The sequence below is a fragment of the Arachis ipaensis genome, chromosome B3, assembly GCF_059453495.1.
Source record: "Arachis ipaensis isolate K30076 ecotype BB chromosome B3, ASM5945349v1, whole genome shotgun sequence".
Taxonomy (NCBI): domain Eukaryota; kingdom Viridiplantae; phylum Streptophyta; class Magnoliopsida; order Fabales; family Fabaceae; genus Arachis; species Arachis ipaensis.
Genome location: NC_142438.1, coordinates 1,460,536 through 1,473,681, shown reverse-complemented (window position 1 = coordinate 1,473,681; position 13,146 = coordinate 1,460,536). Strand labels below are relative to the sequence as shown.

Sequence of the window (13,146 nt, the reverse complement as noted above, 5' to 3'; positions counted from 1 at the left end):
TTATAGCAATTTAGTTAGTTAAATAATTTGGATGTAGAACTTTAGTGAACTTCGTATCCATAAATATTAGCGAGTATCCGTCTCTCCCTAGAAAAAAAATAAATAAAAACTTATGTTAGAAATGAGACAAAAACAAAAGATATTTTACTAAATAATGCAGAAACGGTTGGCAGAGACTCCCCACCCGTATAAAAACCCATTACTATCTCTAATTTTGAATATTATGTTAGTAAAGCTCTTACAAGTGAATAATTTTTTTATGGGTTAATAGTCAAATTAGTTCCTAAAAGATAAGACATTCTTCAAATTCATGACTGAAATTTTTTTTCAGTCAAATTGGTTTTTCAAAGATTGCGAATCAATCATATTTGTCCTCCAGTCACTCCATTAACAATTTTCTTCAAAGATTGATGTTGTAAAATGTTAATTGATAACATATATAATACCTGATACGTCTAATTGGATATTGACCGAATATGTTTATGAAAATTTATTAATTTAATCATTTTTTCCAATTACAAAAATTCTATTCCTAATATGACCTAGTGACTAAATTGATAGATTTTCGTAAATATATTTAATCAACATCTAATTGAATATGTTATGTGTCATGTATGCTATCAGTTAATATTTCACATTATCAATCGTTGATAAAAATTATGAGTGAAATAACTGAAGGATAGATATGATTAATTCGTAATCTTTAAAAGACCAATTTAATTAAAAAATATTTAAAAAATAAATTTAAAAAATACATTATTTTTTAGAAACTAATTTGACTATTAACATATTTTCTTATCTTATAAGATTTTAACTATACATAAATACTAGATAAGATTTTACTTCAAATTTCAAACCCTAAACTGTTAGAAATAATTAAATATCTCTTAATAATAACAATATATAATTGAATATTAATATAACACTATTTTCAACCATATTATGAATATATTATAGTATATATTTAGTTTTTAATTAATTATTACTAGAATAATTATATAATTTTAAATATAATAAATATATAATTATAAATATTACGTGTATAAATTTATGGATATATATTATGTTATATAAAATAATTTTATATTTTTATCTCGTTAATATTACCGAAAATTTTTTATATAGTAGTCGTTGTTTTAATTTATTCTAGTGTTTTTTTCTTTTCTAATGTCAGTTCCCAAAATTCTTTAAAATTGCTTCATAAATATTGATTGGGAAAAAAATTTCATCGTAGAATTTGGGAAAATATAGTCATCATACAGACTTCGGATCCAGAAATATTATTCTGGAGACTGGAGAGGCCAATAACATATATAATATTAAAAAATTATACAAAAAATTATATAATGTAAAATGTATTATAAAAACATATCGATAGAGAATATATTTTAAAGTATAAAAAATATGTATGTACTTTTTATTAATGAAGTGGTCGATTCTTCGTATCATAAAATTTATCGATAATAGAATCTGTGTCAATTTTTTTAGCAATTTTCTTTTCAATATAATTAAAAGACAAGTAGCAAGAAATTAATCTTTCATTTTGTTTATGAGTTATTCTTCACAATATTCATCGCTAAAAAAGATCTCTCAGTTGTAATAGTTGAAACAGAGAGAATTAATACTAAATGAATCAAGAAGGACGCTCACAAGAAGAAAAAAATCCACTTTATAGAATTTGAAAAATTTTATTTAATTAAAAAATATTAATAATAATATCTTTTTATATTTTTTTAATATTATTACTTATTTTTTTAGATATTAAAAATTATTAATATTTAAATTAGACTAAACTTTTATTTATATTAGACTAAATATTAAATAAATTAAAAAAAATTAAACTATACTTAATAACTTATTACTATTATTTTTTTTTTTAAATTGGGGACTAAGGCCTCCACTCACCCCGTATGGTCACGATATTATATACTTTGCTGGCTAGCAGAATATTTTTTCAGATATTTTTCAAGTTTGATCAGTTCAAATAGTATTAACTATTATATTACATCATTGATTAAATTGAAAAAAAGTTAGCACACGTATACAATGTTTACCAGTATTTTTTTATTTGTTCTAATAATATATGAGACATTTATTATGTGATAATATTGTAATTCATATGCATAGACATGAGTAACCTCAATTTCATTTCATAATTGTACAATTATTGGATTGGATTGATGAATGTGACTAAAATATCTTTAAAGCATATGATGCGTTACGTAATAGAAAACAGTTGGCAATATTCCTCAATTTTTCAATTTTTTCAATGTGCGCTGGGTAGTTCATAGCTCATTGGGTGTTTGAATATACAGAAGAAGGAGGAGATGAATAATAATTTAATAAATTGAATGAGAATGAGAATAATATTAATTATTAATAATATGAAACTACTTCAATTCATTATAAAAACATAATAGAAGACGAGATCGAAATTATAATTGTATAATAATTAAATAATCAGTTCATCATGTTATCAAATAGCATAATATTCCTGTTTTCATCCTTATTCTTAGTATTTTGATCATAAATTACTAAGTATAATAATCACGAAATTAAATTTAAATTTAATTATTTTATTGGTCTTATAATTTTATTAAAATTTTAATTAAATTTTTATATATTTATTTTAATTAAATTTTTATATTATTTTTAATTTTGTAATAAATTTTTTTATATTAAAAATTAGTAGAATATTTTTTTTAAATATATAAAAATTTAATTAGATTTTTAGTTATAAATATTTTTAATTTATAAAAAAGTATTCAGTTAATTTCTAATATTTTTTATACTGAAAATAACTTAATTATAAAATTAAAAATAATATAAAAATTTAATTAAAAAAAATTATAAAAACTTAATTATAAATTTAGTAAAAATATAAAGACAAATAAAATAATTAAATCTTAAATTTATTTGGATAAAACAAACAATTAACATTACCGTTTAAAAAATCAATTTGGATGGGTAGAATAGTATTCACTTGTCAGTTTAAAACAAATATTAAGAATTTGAATTTATTTTATACATGCAATAACTATTAGCTAACAACAAATTTTTAAATATAATTGTGATTAGGGGTGTCAAATGGGAAAGTTTCGCCTAGTGAGGCGGTCCTAAAATCCCATCCCACCCCGCCTAACTACGGGTTGGCGGAAAAATTTCGTAAATCTCTTTTTTTTATTTATTATTAACTATTAAATAATATATATAATTTCACAATCATTTTAATAAATTTACAATTTCTAAGGGCATAAAAAAATTATAATTGTTATATTCACAAATATTAAAGTCTTTGTAATTATAAATATCTAATAAACATAATTATAAACCAAGTTTTCATCCAAAACATAATTATAAATATTGTCTTCAAAATAAAATAAACATAATTTAAAACACTCAATTTTCATCTTTATTCTCTTATAAGTTGGGTTGGAAAAAATTGGATTTTGGCAACAAAAAATAAAAAAAATACCATCTTGCCAAAAAACACTAAATCCAACGAGAAAGCCCGTCCCGTCCCGTCCCGCTAAAACCAGTAGTTTAAACGAATTTTTGCTATTTAGTAGACTCAATTTTTTAGTCTAACCCACATATTTTTGACAGGTTATGCGGACCAATCCGATAAATTTAGACCCATTTACCACATCTAGCTGTAATATAGAACTTAGAACCACACGAATTCATTCTTGGCATGTGGAGAATATCATTGTAAAAAAAAATTTTTTTAAGGGAAATCAACTTAACCGTTAAATAATTTAAAAAATTTATCTAAATTTTTATGTAACGACTCTAAATTATTAATTTTACCCGAAGTTGACCGGACTTAAATTTCTTACCAAAAAAACTTCACTGTTTAAAACTTAGAAGCACGAGTTAAGAGAGTGAATCAAGCAAGTAGCATTAGCACACTCCAGAATGGTGGCGCCAGCGGTAGCACCGACGTGGCCACCACCGTCCAAAACCCTAATCCCTCACTTCCCATCGGAGAATCCAAAACAACTCATTCTCCAACAATGCAAGACACGCGCCGACCTCACACAAGTCCACGCGCTCCTCATCAAGACGCGCCTCATCCACACCACTTCCCTCTCCCTCTCCCTCCTCGAATCCGCCGCACTCATCGTTCCCGATGCCCTCGACTACGCTCTCTCAATCTTCCGCCACCACCACCGCCGCCGCTGCCACACCTCCGCTTACAACATCATGATAAGGGCTCTCACTTATCACCACTCCCCGAGAGATGCCATCCTCCTTTTCAATCACATGTCCCGAAACCTCGTACCTCCTGACCATTTCACCTTCTGCGCCGCCTTCAAAGCCTGCTCCGCGTAACTAACTAACAGTTTTTTAACTGCCAAGGAAGTTATTACGGTTATTTTATTTAATAAAAATGATTTTCACTCTTTTTATATGCTGTGGTAGATTATATCTATGAACATGTCTTAACAATTCATTATTGGTTCTCGAAAATCGAGATTTTACGTAATAAAATTTAAACAATAAAATAATCTGATTCAGTATATATATTTTTTAAATCGATTGAGTCCTTTAAAATTGTTATTATTCTGTTCGGTTCAGCTTAATTCCTGTGTTACACGTAAATTATATATTGTGTTGTAGGGTTAAGGCGATGATTGAAGCGCAGCAGATTCATGCTCTTGTTCTCAAGCGGGGGTTTCAGTCCTATGGATTCATCGAGAACACGTTGATTCATGTGTATGCAATTTGTGCTGGGGTAGGGGTTGCTCGCCGGGTGTTTGATGAAATGCCTCAAAGAGATCGTGTGGCTTGGAATGCAATGTTAGCAGGCTATGCCAAGAACGGATACTGGGACGAGGTAGTTGGATTGTTTTTGATGATGCGGGAACAACAAAGTGTTGTAGGTTTTGATGATGTTACTATGATTACTGTTTTGACTGCGTGCGGCAGGTGAGTATAGTAACATTATTTGTACATCAAAATTTGAAATTAATTATTAACACTTAGTTCATATGATGTAGGTTGGTGAATTTGGAGTTGGGAGAGTGGGTTAGGGACTATGTTGAGGCCAATGGAATGATGGGTAACCTTAGTTTGATGACTTCACTCATTGACATGTATGCAAAGTGTGGCCATGTTGACAAGGCAAGAACCTTGTTTGATCAATTGAAATGTAGAGATGTCGTTGCATGGAGTGCTATGATTTCAGGATATAGTCAAGCGAAACGATGCAGCGATGCGCTTGCTCTGTTCAGTGAGATGCAGAAGGCTAATGTGGAACCCAATGAGGTTACTATGGTTAGTGTGCTTTACTCTTGTGGGGTTCTTGGAGCTATGGAAACCGGTAAATGGGTTCATTTCTATGTGAACAAGAAGAAGATGAAGCTCACTGTCACTCTTGGGACAGCACTCATTGATTTCTATGCGAAATGCGGGTCTATAGAGAGTGCGATCGAGGTATTTGAGAAGATGCCAGAGAAGAATGTGTTCTCATGGACCGCAATTATTCATGGTCTGGCTAATAACGGCAAGGGGAAGAGAGCTCTGGAGTTCTTTCGTTTGATGAAGGAAGCAAATGTTGAGCCAAACGATGTGACTTTCATTGGTGCACTCTCTGCTTGCAGCCATGTCGGTTTGGTTGGGGAAGGTCGATCTCTTTTTCAAAGCATGACTAGAGATTTCAGAATAGAACCAGGGATGGAGCACTATGGCTGTATGGTTGATATTCTTGGTCGAGCTGGTTTAATTGAAGAAGCTCATGAGTTTATCAAGAGCATGCCTATGAAACCAAATGCAATTGTTTGGAGAACACTGCTAGCTTCTTGCAGGGCACACAAAAATGTTCCAATTGGTGAAGAATCCTTTAGAAAGATAACTCAATTGGAGCCTGCTCATAGCGGGGATTACATACTGCTATCGAACACGTACGCCTTGGCAGGTCAAAGCGAGGATGCTAAGAGAATAAGGTCTCAAATGAGAGAATTGGGGATCAAGAAATCACCTGGTTGTAGCTTGATTGAGTTAGAAGGTGTGGTTCATGAGTTCTTTTCTGAAGATGATGAACATTCTTACTCAAAGGAGATATATAATGCAAATGAACAGATGGTCGAAAGAATTAAGTTATATGGGTATGAACCAAATATTTCAGAGGCAAGGATAGATGCAGAGGAGGAAGATAAAGTAGTTTCTGTATCTCACCATAGTGAGAAGCTGGCTATTGCATTTGGTCTCATTAAAACTCAACCGGGGGCTACCATTAGAATTTCCAAGAACCTTAGAGTTTGTGGTGATTGCCACAATGCCACAAAGATAATATCCAAGGTTTATAATAGAAAAATTGTGGTTAGGGACCGGAACAGGTTCCATCATTTCCAAGATGGATCATGCTCTTGTAATGATTTTTGGTAAACCAAAGCACTTGAAGAATAATATTTACACTAGTTTGTAACAAAAAGATCTAAAATAGTGTTAATTAAACATCCAGCATGATTTGACAATGAAAATAAACTGTATAAGTGTTTAAAATAAAAGCCACATGGAAATTTTGGTTTATGAAATTCACCATTTTACAAGCTCATGTTGCAATCCTAAGTTCATGCTTTGGGAAAATTTTCAAGTATTTCAAGAATATTGGTGTTACAATAGTTTTAGCCATTGATATACTTGAAAATCTTTCCATATATGTCTAATTTAAAGGAGAAATGCTAATTTTAGGCATGCATGTGTCAAAATATGTAAGGAAGAATAGATGAAAAACCAACTAATGGTACTCAAATGTTGTCAAAAGGTAATAATCTGAACATTTACTGTCACCAAAAAGATCTATTTGGACTTGACTCTATCTAACATTCCTCCCCTTCCCCCACCCCCCTCTCATATTTATGTTAAAGACTTTTTTTTTCAGGTGTTAATAACACTGGCTAAAGCAGCAAAGAAAACTATTAAGCCTGGTTTCATCTGTTGCTCTTGGTGTATCCCCAGTGTCATCGCGTTTTGCCATCAAGGACCTAGTACCGGGTGACTCTGGTGGCAAGACAGTGTTCTCGGAAGTGAATATTCTTGAAGGAATCATGGGTTCTGGCGGCGCAATGGTGTAAAGATAATTCAGGAGCATCTGGATTATCCGAGTGAAGTTGGGTCGGGCGTTTGGATCCTCTTGCCAGCACAAAGTTAGGATTTCGGCCAATTGCTCAGGAAGATTCTCTGCACTTGGTCTTACATTCTGAAACCAAAAAACGAACAAAAAAAAATCAATTATGAGCTATAAGTGCCATGATAAGACTTCAGAAACAGTTTCATGAGGACAAAATGGGAATGATCTGTTTAACCTTGAAGGCTGCAGCATATGCTGCCTGAAGGTTTGACATGCCTTCAAAAGGAACTTTGTTGTGTATGAGCTCCCACAACACGATTGCGAAGCTATACGCATCGACTTTATGATTGTAATGCTTCTTCTCACCCTGCCTCAGTGTGACAGTGCTATACAACTGCAATTTTTTACATTCGGATCAGTCGGTAAATGGGCATAAATACGAAGAGTCACAGAGAAGAAGCACAGTTATTCGTCTATATACCTCTGGAGCCATCCAACGGTAAGTTCCTGTTTCTGCAGTCATCATCTCAGTTAATGATTCTTCTCTTGCTAAGCCGAAATCTGCAAGCTTGACTATTTTTTGGTCTTTGGTCAAAAGCAAGTTATCTGCATAAAGAAAAAAAAAAGAATAATCATGTCAATTATGCAGACATCAAGCTTTGGCAAGTTATTATACAGTTGAAATTAGAGGAAGCTTCATTTCTGAAAAACTATTACTATAACCCAAACGAAGAACTACTCATTTTGTATCAGCATGAAAATTACTACATGAGCGCTACAACCTGTAGCTTTCTCCAAGATCAATTATGCACATTGAGATGTATCATGATCCATCAATGAATAGTCATGTTTCAATTGAGCTTATAGAAAGAACACATTCTGGTTTGAAATTTTAGAGGATGTTGTCATATGGCAGATAGTTCAAAGTAGAAATATAGCTGTTGATCAATGCTGCCATAGGAACACAACATCAATGTAAATCACATATCAGACAAGCTTATAGTTTCCTGATCCGAATGCAGACCAAAACATTACCGGGTTTAAGATCACGGTGGATGATCCCATGGGAATGCAGGCACTCCATGGCGCGCGCAATATCAAGCGCAAAACCAATGGCAAGATGTCTTTCCAAACATTTCGGTCGCATGTTAAGCAAATACTTCCGCAGTGTTCCTCCCAACAAGAGCTCAGTGACTATCACCATCACAGGCTCCTTGCATGCACCAATAAACTGTTGAGAAACAACACAGTGGTAAATGGTAACTAAATGCCATAGAATCAAACAACTAGTCCTTGTTTTTGTCCCTCAACAAAATGCTATACAATCAAATCAATGGACAAGGATCAAAAGAAACCCTAAACTAAATTCCCACCTTCACCAAGTTCTTATGCTGCACTCTAGACAACATGGCGACCTCCCTCGCGAACCGGCCTTCTCGCTTGGCGATATCTTCCGGAGTCTCTCCTTTGTGTAGAATTTTGATAGCAACAGCCTGGTCTTTGTATCTGATATGAATCCAAACAAAAGAATTTGGTACAATATTAAGATAACACCTTAACCAGACACAATTCGAAGACAATTACACAGATCAAACAAGCCTCTAATTCAATTCCACTATGATTCATGTAGCAGCACCTTTGACCCTTTAGAAATGTATCACAGAAATGAAACTACCAAGTACCAAGTTCTAGTAAGTAGCAAACTCCTAGGAAATAATAATTAAGCTGCAAAGAATGATGATGCGTCACAAACCACACAAATCAAAAGCTAATAAAATAACAAATCCAGGAGGCAAATGACACCAAAATGAAATTAAAAAAAAAAAAACTTACTTTCCCTCATAGACTTTGGCATGAGCCCCTTCACCAATCCGTGGCCCAACATAGAGATGCTTAGGATCAATAAGCCACTTGGTATCCAATCTGAACTCATCATCAACTGAGTAGAAGTTATTAGCTCCACCAGATTCCATTTTCTATTATTCCTTTTTTCTTTTTAAGTTCCTAAAAAAGGCTCAAACTTTACATGACCCAGATGAGTTTTCAGCTGCCAAAGTTGGTTTTTTTCAGAGTGGAATCAGAGAGAACAGAAAGGAAGAAGCATTGGAAGATTGAACTGAATAGGCATAAGAGCAAATGAGTGGTGGGTATGCTGACATGAAGCAGAAAACTAAAGAAGAACATGCTCTGTGTGCAGTGTTGTAGTGTTGTTGTGTTGTGTGTTCTGAAGCTCAGAACCACATCTCAAAAAGTGGAAGGCCCAGAGATCAAAACTCAGCAGCAGAAGATTGATGTGTTGCATTTCCTTGGGGAGGCAAAAGCATGGAACCCACATGGCTTGAGATTGATGAATAGAGAGAGAGAGAGAGAGAGAGAACAAAAGAAGGAAGCAGCAAAAAAAGCCCAAAAAGATATTTTGAAAATTCATGGGGTAAAGAGAAGAATCCCCGGAAAGGGGAACATGGAAAAGAACCAATCACCAATGTCTCAGAGGTTAAAAGAATATAATGAAAAAAAAAAACTTGTGTGTGTGTTTATTATGTCTTTATCTTATCTTACTACCTCTTACAGTAGCTATGACAATGAAAATTAGATTCTATTTGATTAAGAAATATGTTTTGTACAAACTTGAATGCTCTTGAATTTGCATCAATGCACATATTATATGGGGAGAATCCTTCAAATACAGTTTATCTAATTATTATGTAGTCATGCACATGATCAAATCTTATGTTATACACCTTTTATGATTAAGATTTAAGAAGTTTAAAATTCAATTATTATCATATCAGTTTTCAATATTTTATTTTATAAGCAAATCAATCCTACTATTAAATTTTGCTAAAAAAAATTAGGCAAATTAACATTTACCATTACTAAATAAAAATATAAAATTCTCTAAAAAAATTTAATTTTTTTATACCAGTTCTTTATATAGATAAATAATCTAATATATAGAATAATTTGTTTAAGAAATAAAATTTTAAAAGTTGAATCATTAATTAAAATTTATTAGAAACTAAAGTATCCAATAAAATTTCTTTGAACTAATCCAACAACCTAAACTCTTGGGGAAAAAAACCATAAAAGTTTTGTACATAACATTTTTTATTTTTGGTCTAGCACCCTTGAATCTTGATTGCTTTGGGAAGGGTTTAATTTAAACTAAATATCCAACAATTTATTTATTTATTTTTTGGCCATACAATTTTAAATCTTCAAGTGGGTTTATTTGCAAAAGAGGCTGTATCCTTATTATGGCCTTTAATTTAATTTTAATATAACAAAATAATGGGATCACTGCAAAGATTGGATCAGGCTTATGGGCAGAGGCATAATAAACTTCTTTTGTTGATGCGTTTGTATTTTCTAATGTAATGTAATGTAGCATATTCGGTTCTTTATGCTTGCTTCTATTTAGACAAGGAAACGTGATCCTTTAGAAAGGAAAATGGCCACTCAATTTGGTTCCTGTGGCACAGAATTTGGAACAGATGCAAACACGTTCATAAAAGCTAGTGACTATTAGTAATGCCCCAAATCACATGTCTATGCAATATCATCTTAAGAAATTGGGGCATTGAACACATCAATTTACCTAGGTACTTTAAGGGCTTGTTTAGGTGGGTTGATCTTTGAGTTATCTCCTTTTAAGAGATCTTCTGAAAAAGTAAAAATAATTTTATATTTGGATATCTCATATAAAAAGATTTTTTTATTTATCAATTATGTTTGGGTATAATAATATAAAAGTAACTTTTTGTTTATTTATTATATGAAAAACATATTTTTTTTAAGAAAAAAATATCTTTTAAAAAAAAGATGTAAATTACAACTTCTCAAAAAAGATATTTTTTTTAATTTTTCTAGTGTTTTTGTTTTTACTATTAGAAATTTGACAAACATGCTAAAAAATAAAAACAAGATCTTTTTTAATAAAAAAAGATTTTTTTCATCAAGATAATAGCGTCCAAATAAGCACTAAGTATTAGAGTTCATGTATTTTAGAAAGCTTAAAAGAAAATATAAAAAAAATACAATAATAATTTACACACATGAATTAATACAATTTATACTTATATTTTTCAGAGTTTGCATATATGAATAAATAAAATTTATTTGTTAAAGATAATTCAATATTTATATTAGTCAAATAATAACAGAAAATACTAAAAATTACTGATTCTCAATAGTTTCTCGCAAAAAAAAATAGATCCGCGAAATTTTCATCTTTGTTATATATACGAGTGTATTTTGCACAATTCTATCATGTATTGATTTGATTATTAGGTAAACCACTTAAATAAGCTCTTTTGCTCAAAAGAGAGATTAAAGTGTTAGAACTTTTATTAATAGTAACTTATAAATAAGTTATTTTGTATTTGGATTTTTAGTTATTGAAGTACTTATTTTAAAGTTATAGCGTTTGAATAAATAACTCAAAAAATACAATTTTTTTTTACACAAGAAAATAAAAATTAAAATAACGATGATAACAAATACTTTTCAATATTGAATGTTGATTTTACATAACCTAACACAATGATAACAAATACTTTTCAATATTGAATGTTGATTTTACATAACCTAACACTAAGATTATAATTATTTAGGCAATTAATTCTTTATTTACTCTCTTATTAGTTCCATTTTTTAAGACAATTGGTTCTTGCTACGTAATATCGTTAGGAATTGATTCTTTTACTTTCCCTTCATCTTCACCCGTAACGGTGTTCTTGTATATGGTAAATAGTAATACAATTTAATTCACAATAATCTTGATGTCAATGCTAAATAAATTATTGTGTAGTTAGTGTTTGTTGTTTTATTGTGTATGATATAATAGGTGAAAATAAAAAATAAATATAAAATGTGTGTCAATGTATATTTTGTTGCTATTTTTTTTTACTCCTATTAGCCTCTTCCTTTATTGGAGTCAAGAACTTTTATAATTACCTATAAAAATAATAGCAAGTTATATAAAAATAAAATCATATGTGAAAAAATAAAATTAAAACTGAGATTTCATATCACACACAATGTTAAATACAAATTTAATAATAAAAATAGAGTGATAAAATGATAAAAAAACTGAAAGGAATATATGTAATAGGTGATTCAGATGGAATATTGTTTTAAAATAGTGGTGGAGTGTCAATACTTTTTGCAGATGAATCATTACGTGAAAATGGTGGTGGAGGGTGACTTCCTGCAGATGAAACATTGCGTGAAAATGATGGTGGAAAGCCAATACTTCTAATAGATGGAACATTGCATGAAAATGGCAGTGAAGGGTCAGTATTTCTAGCAAAAACAGAAAACATTTTTACAGAGCCAAAAATGAAAGTCAATTTTTTTTCTGAAAAGTGATAAAATAAGGGGTAAGTACGATTTTGGTCCCTTAAGTTTAGTGCCAGAATCGAATTCGTCCCTCTTGTTATTTTGCAATTAAAATCGTCCTTAATGTTGCATTTGTATTTAACTTCGTCCTTTGTAATTAAAATTTTTTTAATGACAATTCTACCCTTCCCCCTTCCCCCCACCCCCACTGTCCCCTCCCCGCCTCCCATTCCCCTTCCCCCCACCCCCATTGTCCCTTCCCCCTCCCCGTCTCCACTGTCCCCTTCCCCCTTCGCCCCACCCCCACTGTCCCTTCCCCCTCCCTGCCTTCCATTCCCCCTTCCCCCCACCCCCACGCGTCCCCTCCCCCTCCCCGTCTCCACTGTCCCCTTCCCCCCACCCCCACTCCCACGCGTCCCCTCCCCCTCCCCGTCTCCACTGTCCCCTTCCCCCTCCCCCCCACCCCCACTGTCCCCACCCCCACCCCCACGCGTCCCCTCCCCCTCCCCGTCTCCCCTTTCCCCTTTCCGCCTCCCTTCTCCCCCACCCCCAAACAGAAACAGAAACAGAGAAACAGAAATTCAAGAGAAACAGAAACAGAAACAGAGGTCACGGCGACGACGAGGTCATGGCGGCGACGACGGAGGCTTCCCGGCGCCGTCCCCCTCCCCCCCTTCCCCCTCCCCCCTCTTCCTTTCCCCTCCCCTTCCCTCCCCTCCCCCAACGCGTTT

The 13,146-nt window shown here is 32.5% G+C and overlaps 2 protein-coding genes across 2 annotated transcripts; one reads left to right on the top strand and one right to left on the bottom strand.

Moving 5' to 3' along the window:
- The first annotated feature begins 3,858 nt into the window (after positions 1–3,858).
- On the top strand, positions 3,859–6,436 carry LOC107629390 (pentatricopeptide repeat-containing protein At1g08070, chloroplastic). The gene is made up of 3 exons (XM_016332171.3): positions 3,859–4,331; positions 4,624–4,932; positions 5,004–6,436. The coding sequence occupies exons 1-3, from the start codon at positions 3,919–3,921 to the stop codon at positions 6,388–6,390; spliced, it is 2,109 nt and encodes a 702-aa protein (XP_016187657.1). The 5' UTR covers positions 3,859–3,918; the 3' UTR covers positions 6,391–6,436.
- A 293-nt stretch (positions 6,437–6,729) lies between these two features.
- On the bottom strand, positions 6,730–9,605 carry LOC107629391 (serine/threonine-protein kinase STY13). Its single transcript, XM_016332172.3, has 6 exons — positions 8,909–9,605; positions 8,449–8,581; positions 8,111–8,306; positions 7,557–7,681; positions 7,311–7,469; positions 6,730–7,204 (listed from the first exon to the last, which is right to left on the bottom strand). Exons 1-6 carry the CDS (start codon positions 9,046–9,048, stop codon positions 6,890–6,892), a joined length of 1,068 nt encoding a protein of 355 aa, XP_016187658.1. The 5' UTR covers positions 9,049–9,605; the 3' UTR covers positions 6,730–6,889.
- Between the last annotated feature and the right edge of the window lie 3,541 nt (positions 9,606–13,146).

Bases quoted from the DNA above. Each gene is read 5' to 3' on its own strand.
- LOC107629390 (XM_016332171.3), top strand. From the start codon at position 3,919: ATGGTGGCGCCAGCGGTAGCACCGACGTGGCCACCACCGTCCAAAACC. The intron at 4,332-4,623 runs GTAACTAACTAA...ATTGTGTTGTAG, and splicing joins GCCTTCAAAGCCTGCTCCGC to GGTTAAGGCGATGATTGAAG. The intron at 4,933-5,003 runs GTGAGTATAGTA...CATATGATGTAG, and splicing joins GTTTTGACTGCGTGCGGCAG to GTTGGTGAATTTGGAGTTGG.
- LOC107629391 (XM_016332172.3), bottom strand. From the start codon at position 9,048: ATGGAATCTGGTGGAGCTAATAACTTCTACTCAGTTGATGATGAGTTC. The intron at 8,307-8,448 runs GTGGGAATTTAG...GTTTCTCAACAG, and splicing joins AGCATAAGAACTTGGTGAAG to TTTATTGGTGCATGCAAGGA. The intron at 7,682-8,110 runs GTAATGTTTTGG...TTCTTTATGCAG, and splicing joins CCACCGTGATCTTAAACCCG to ATAACTTGCTTTTGACCAAA.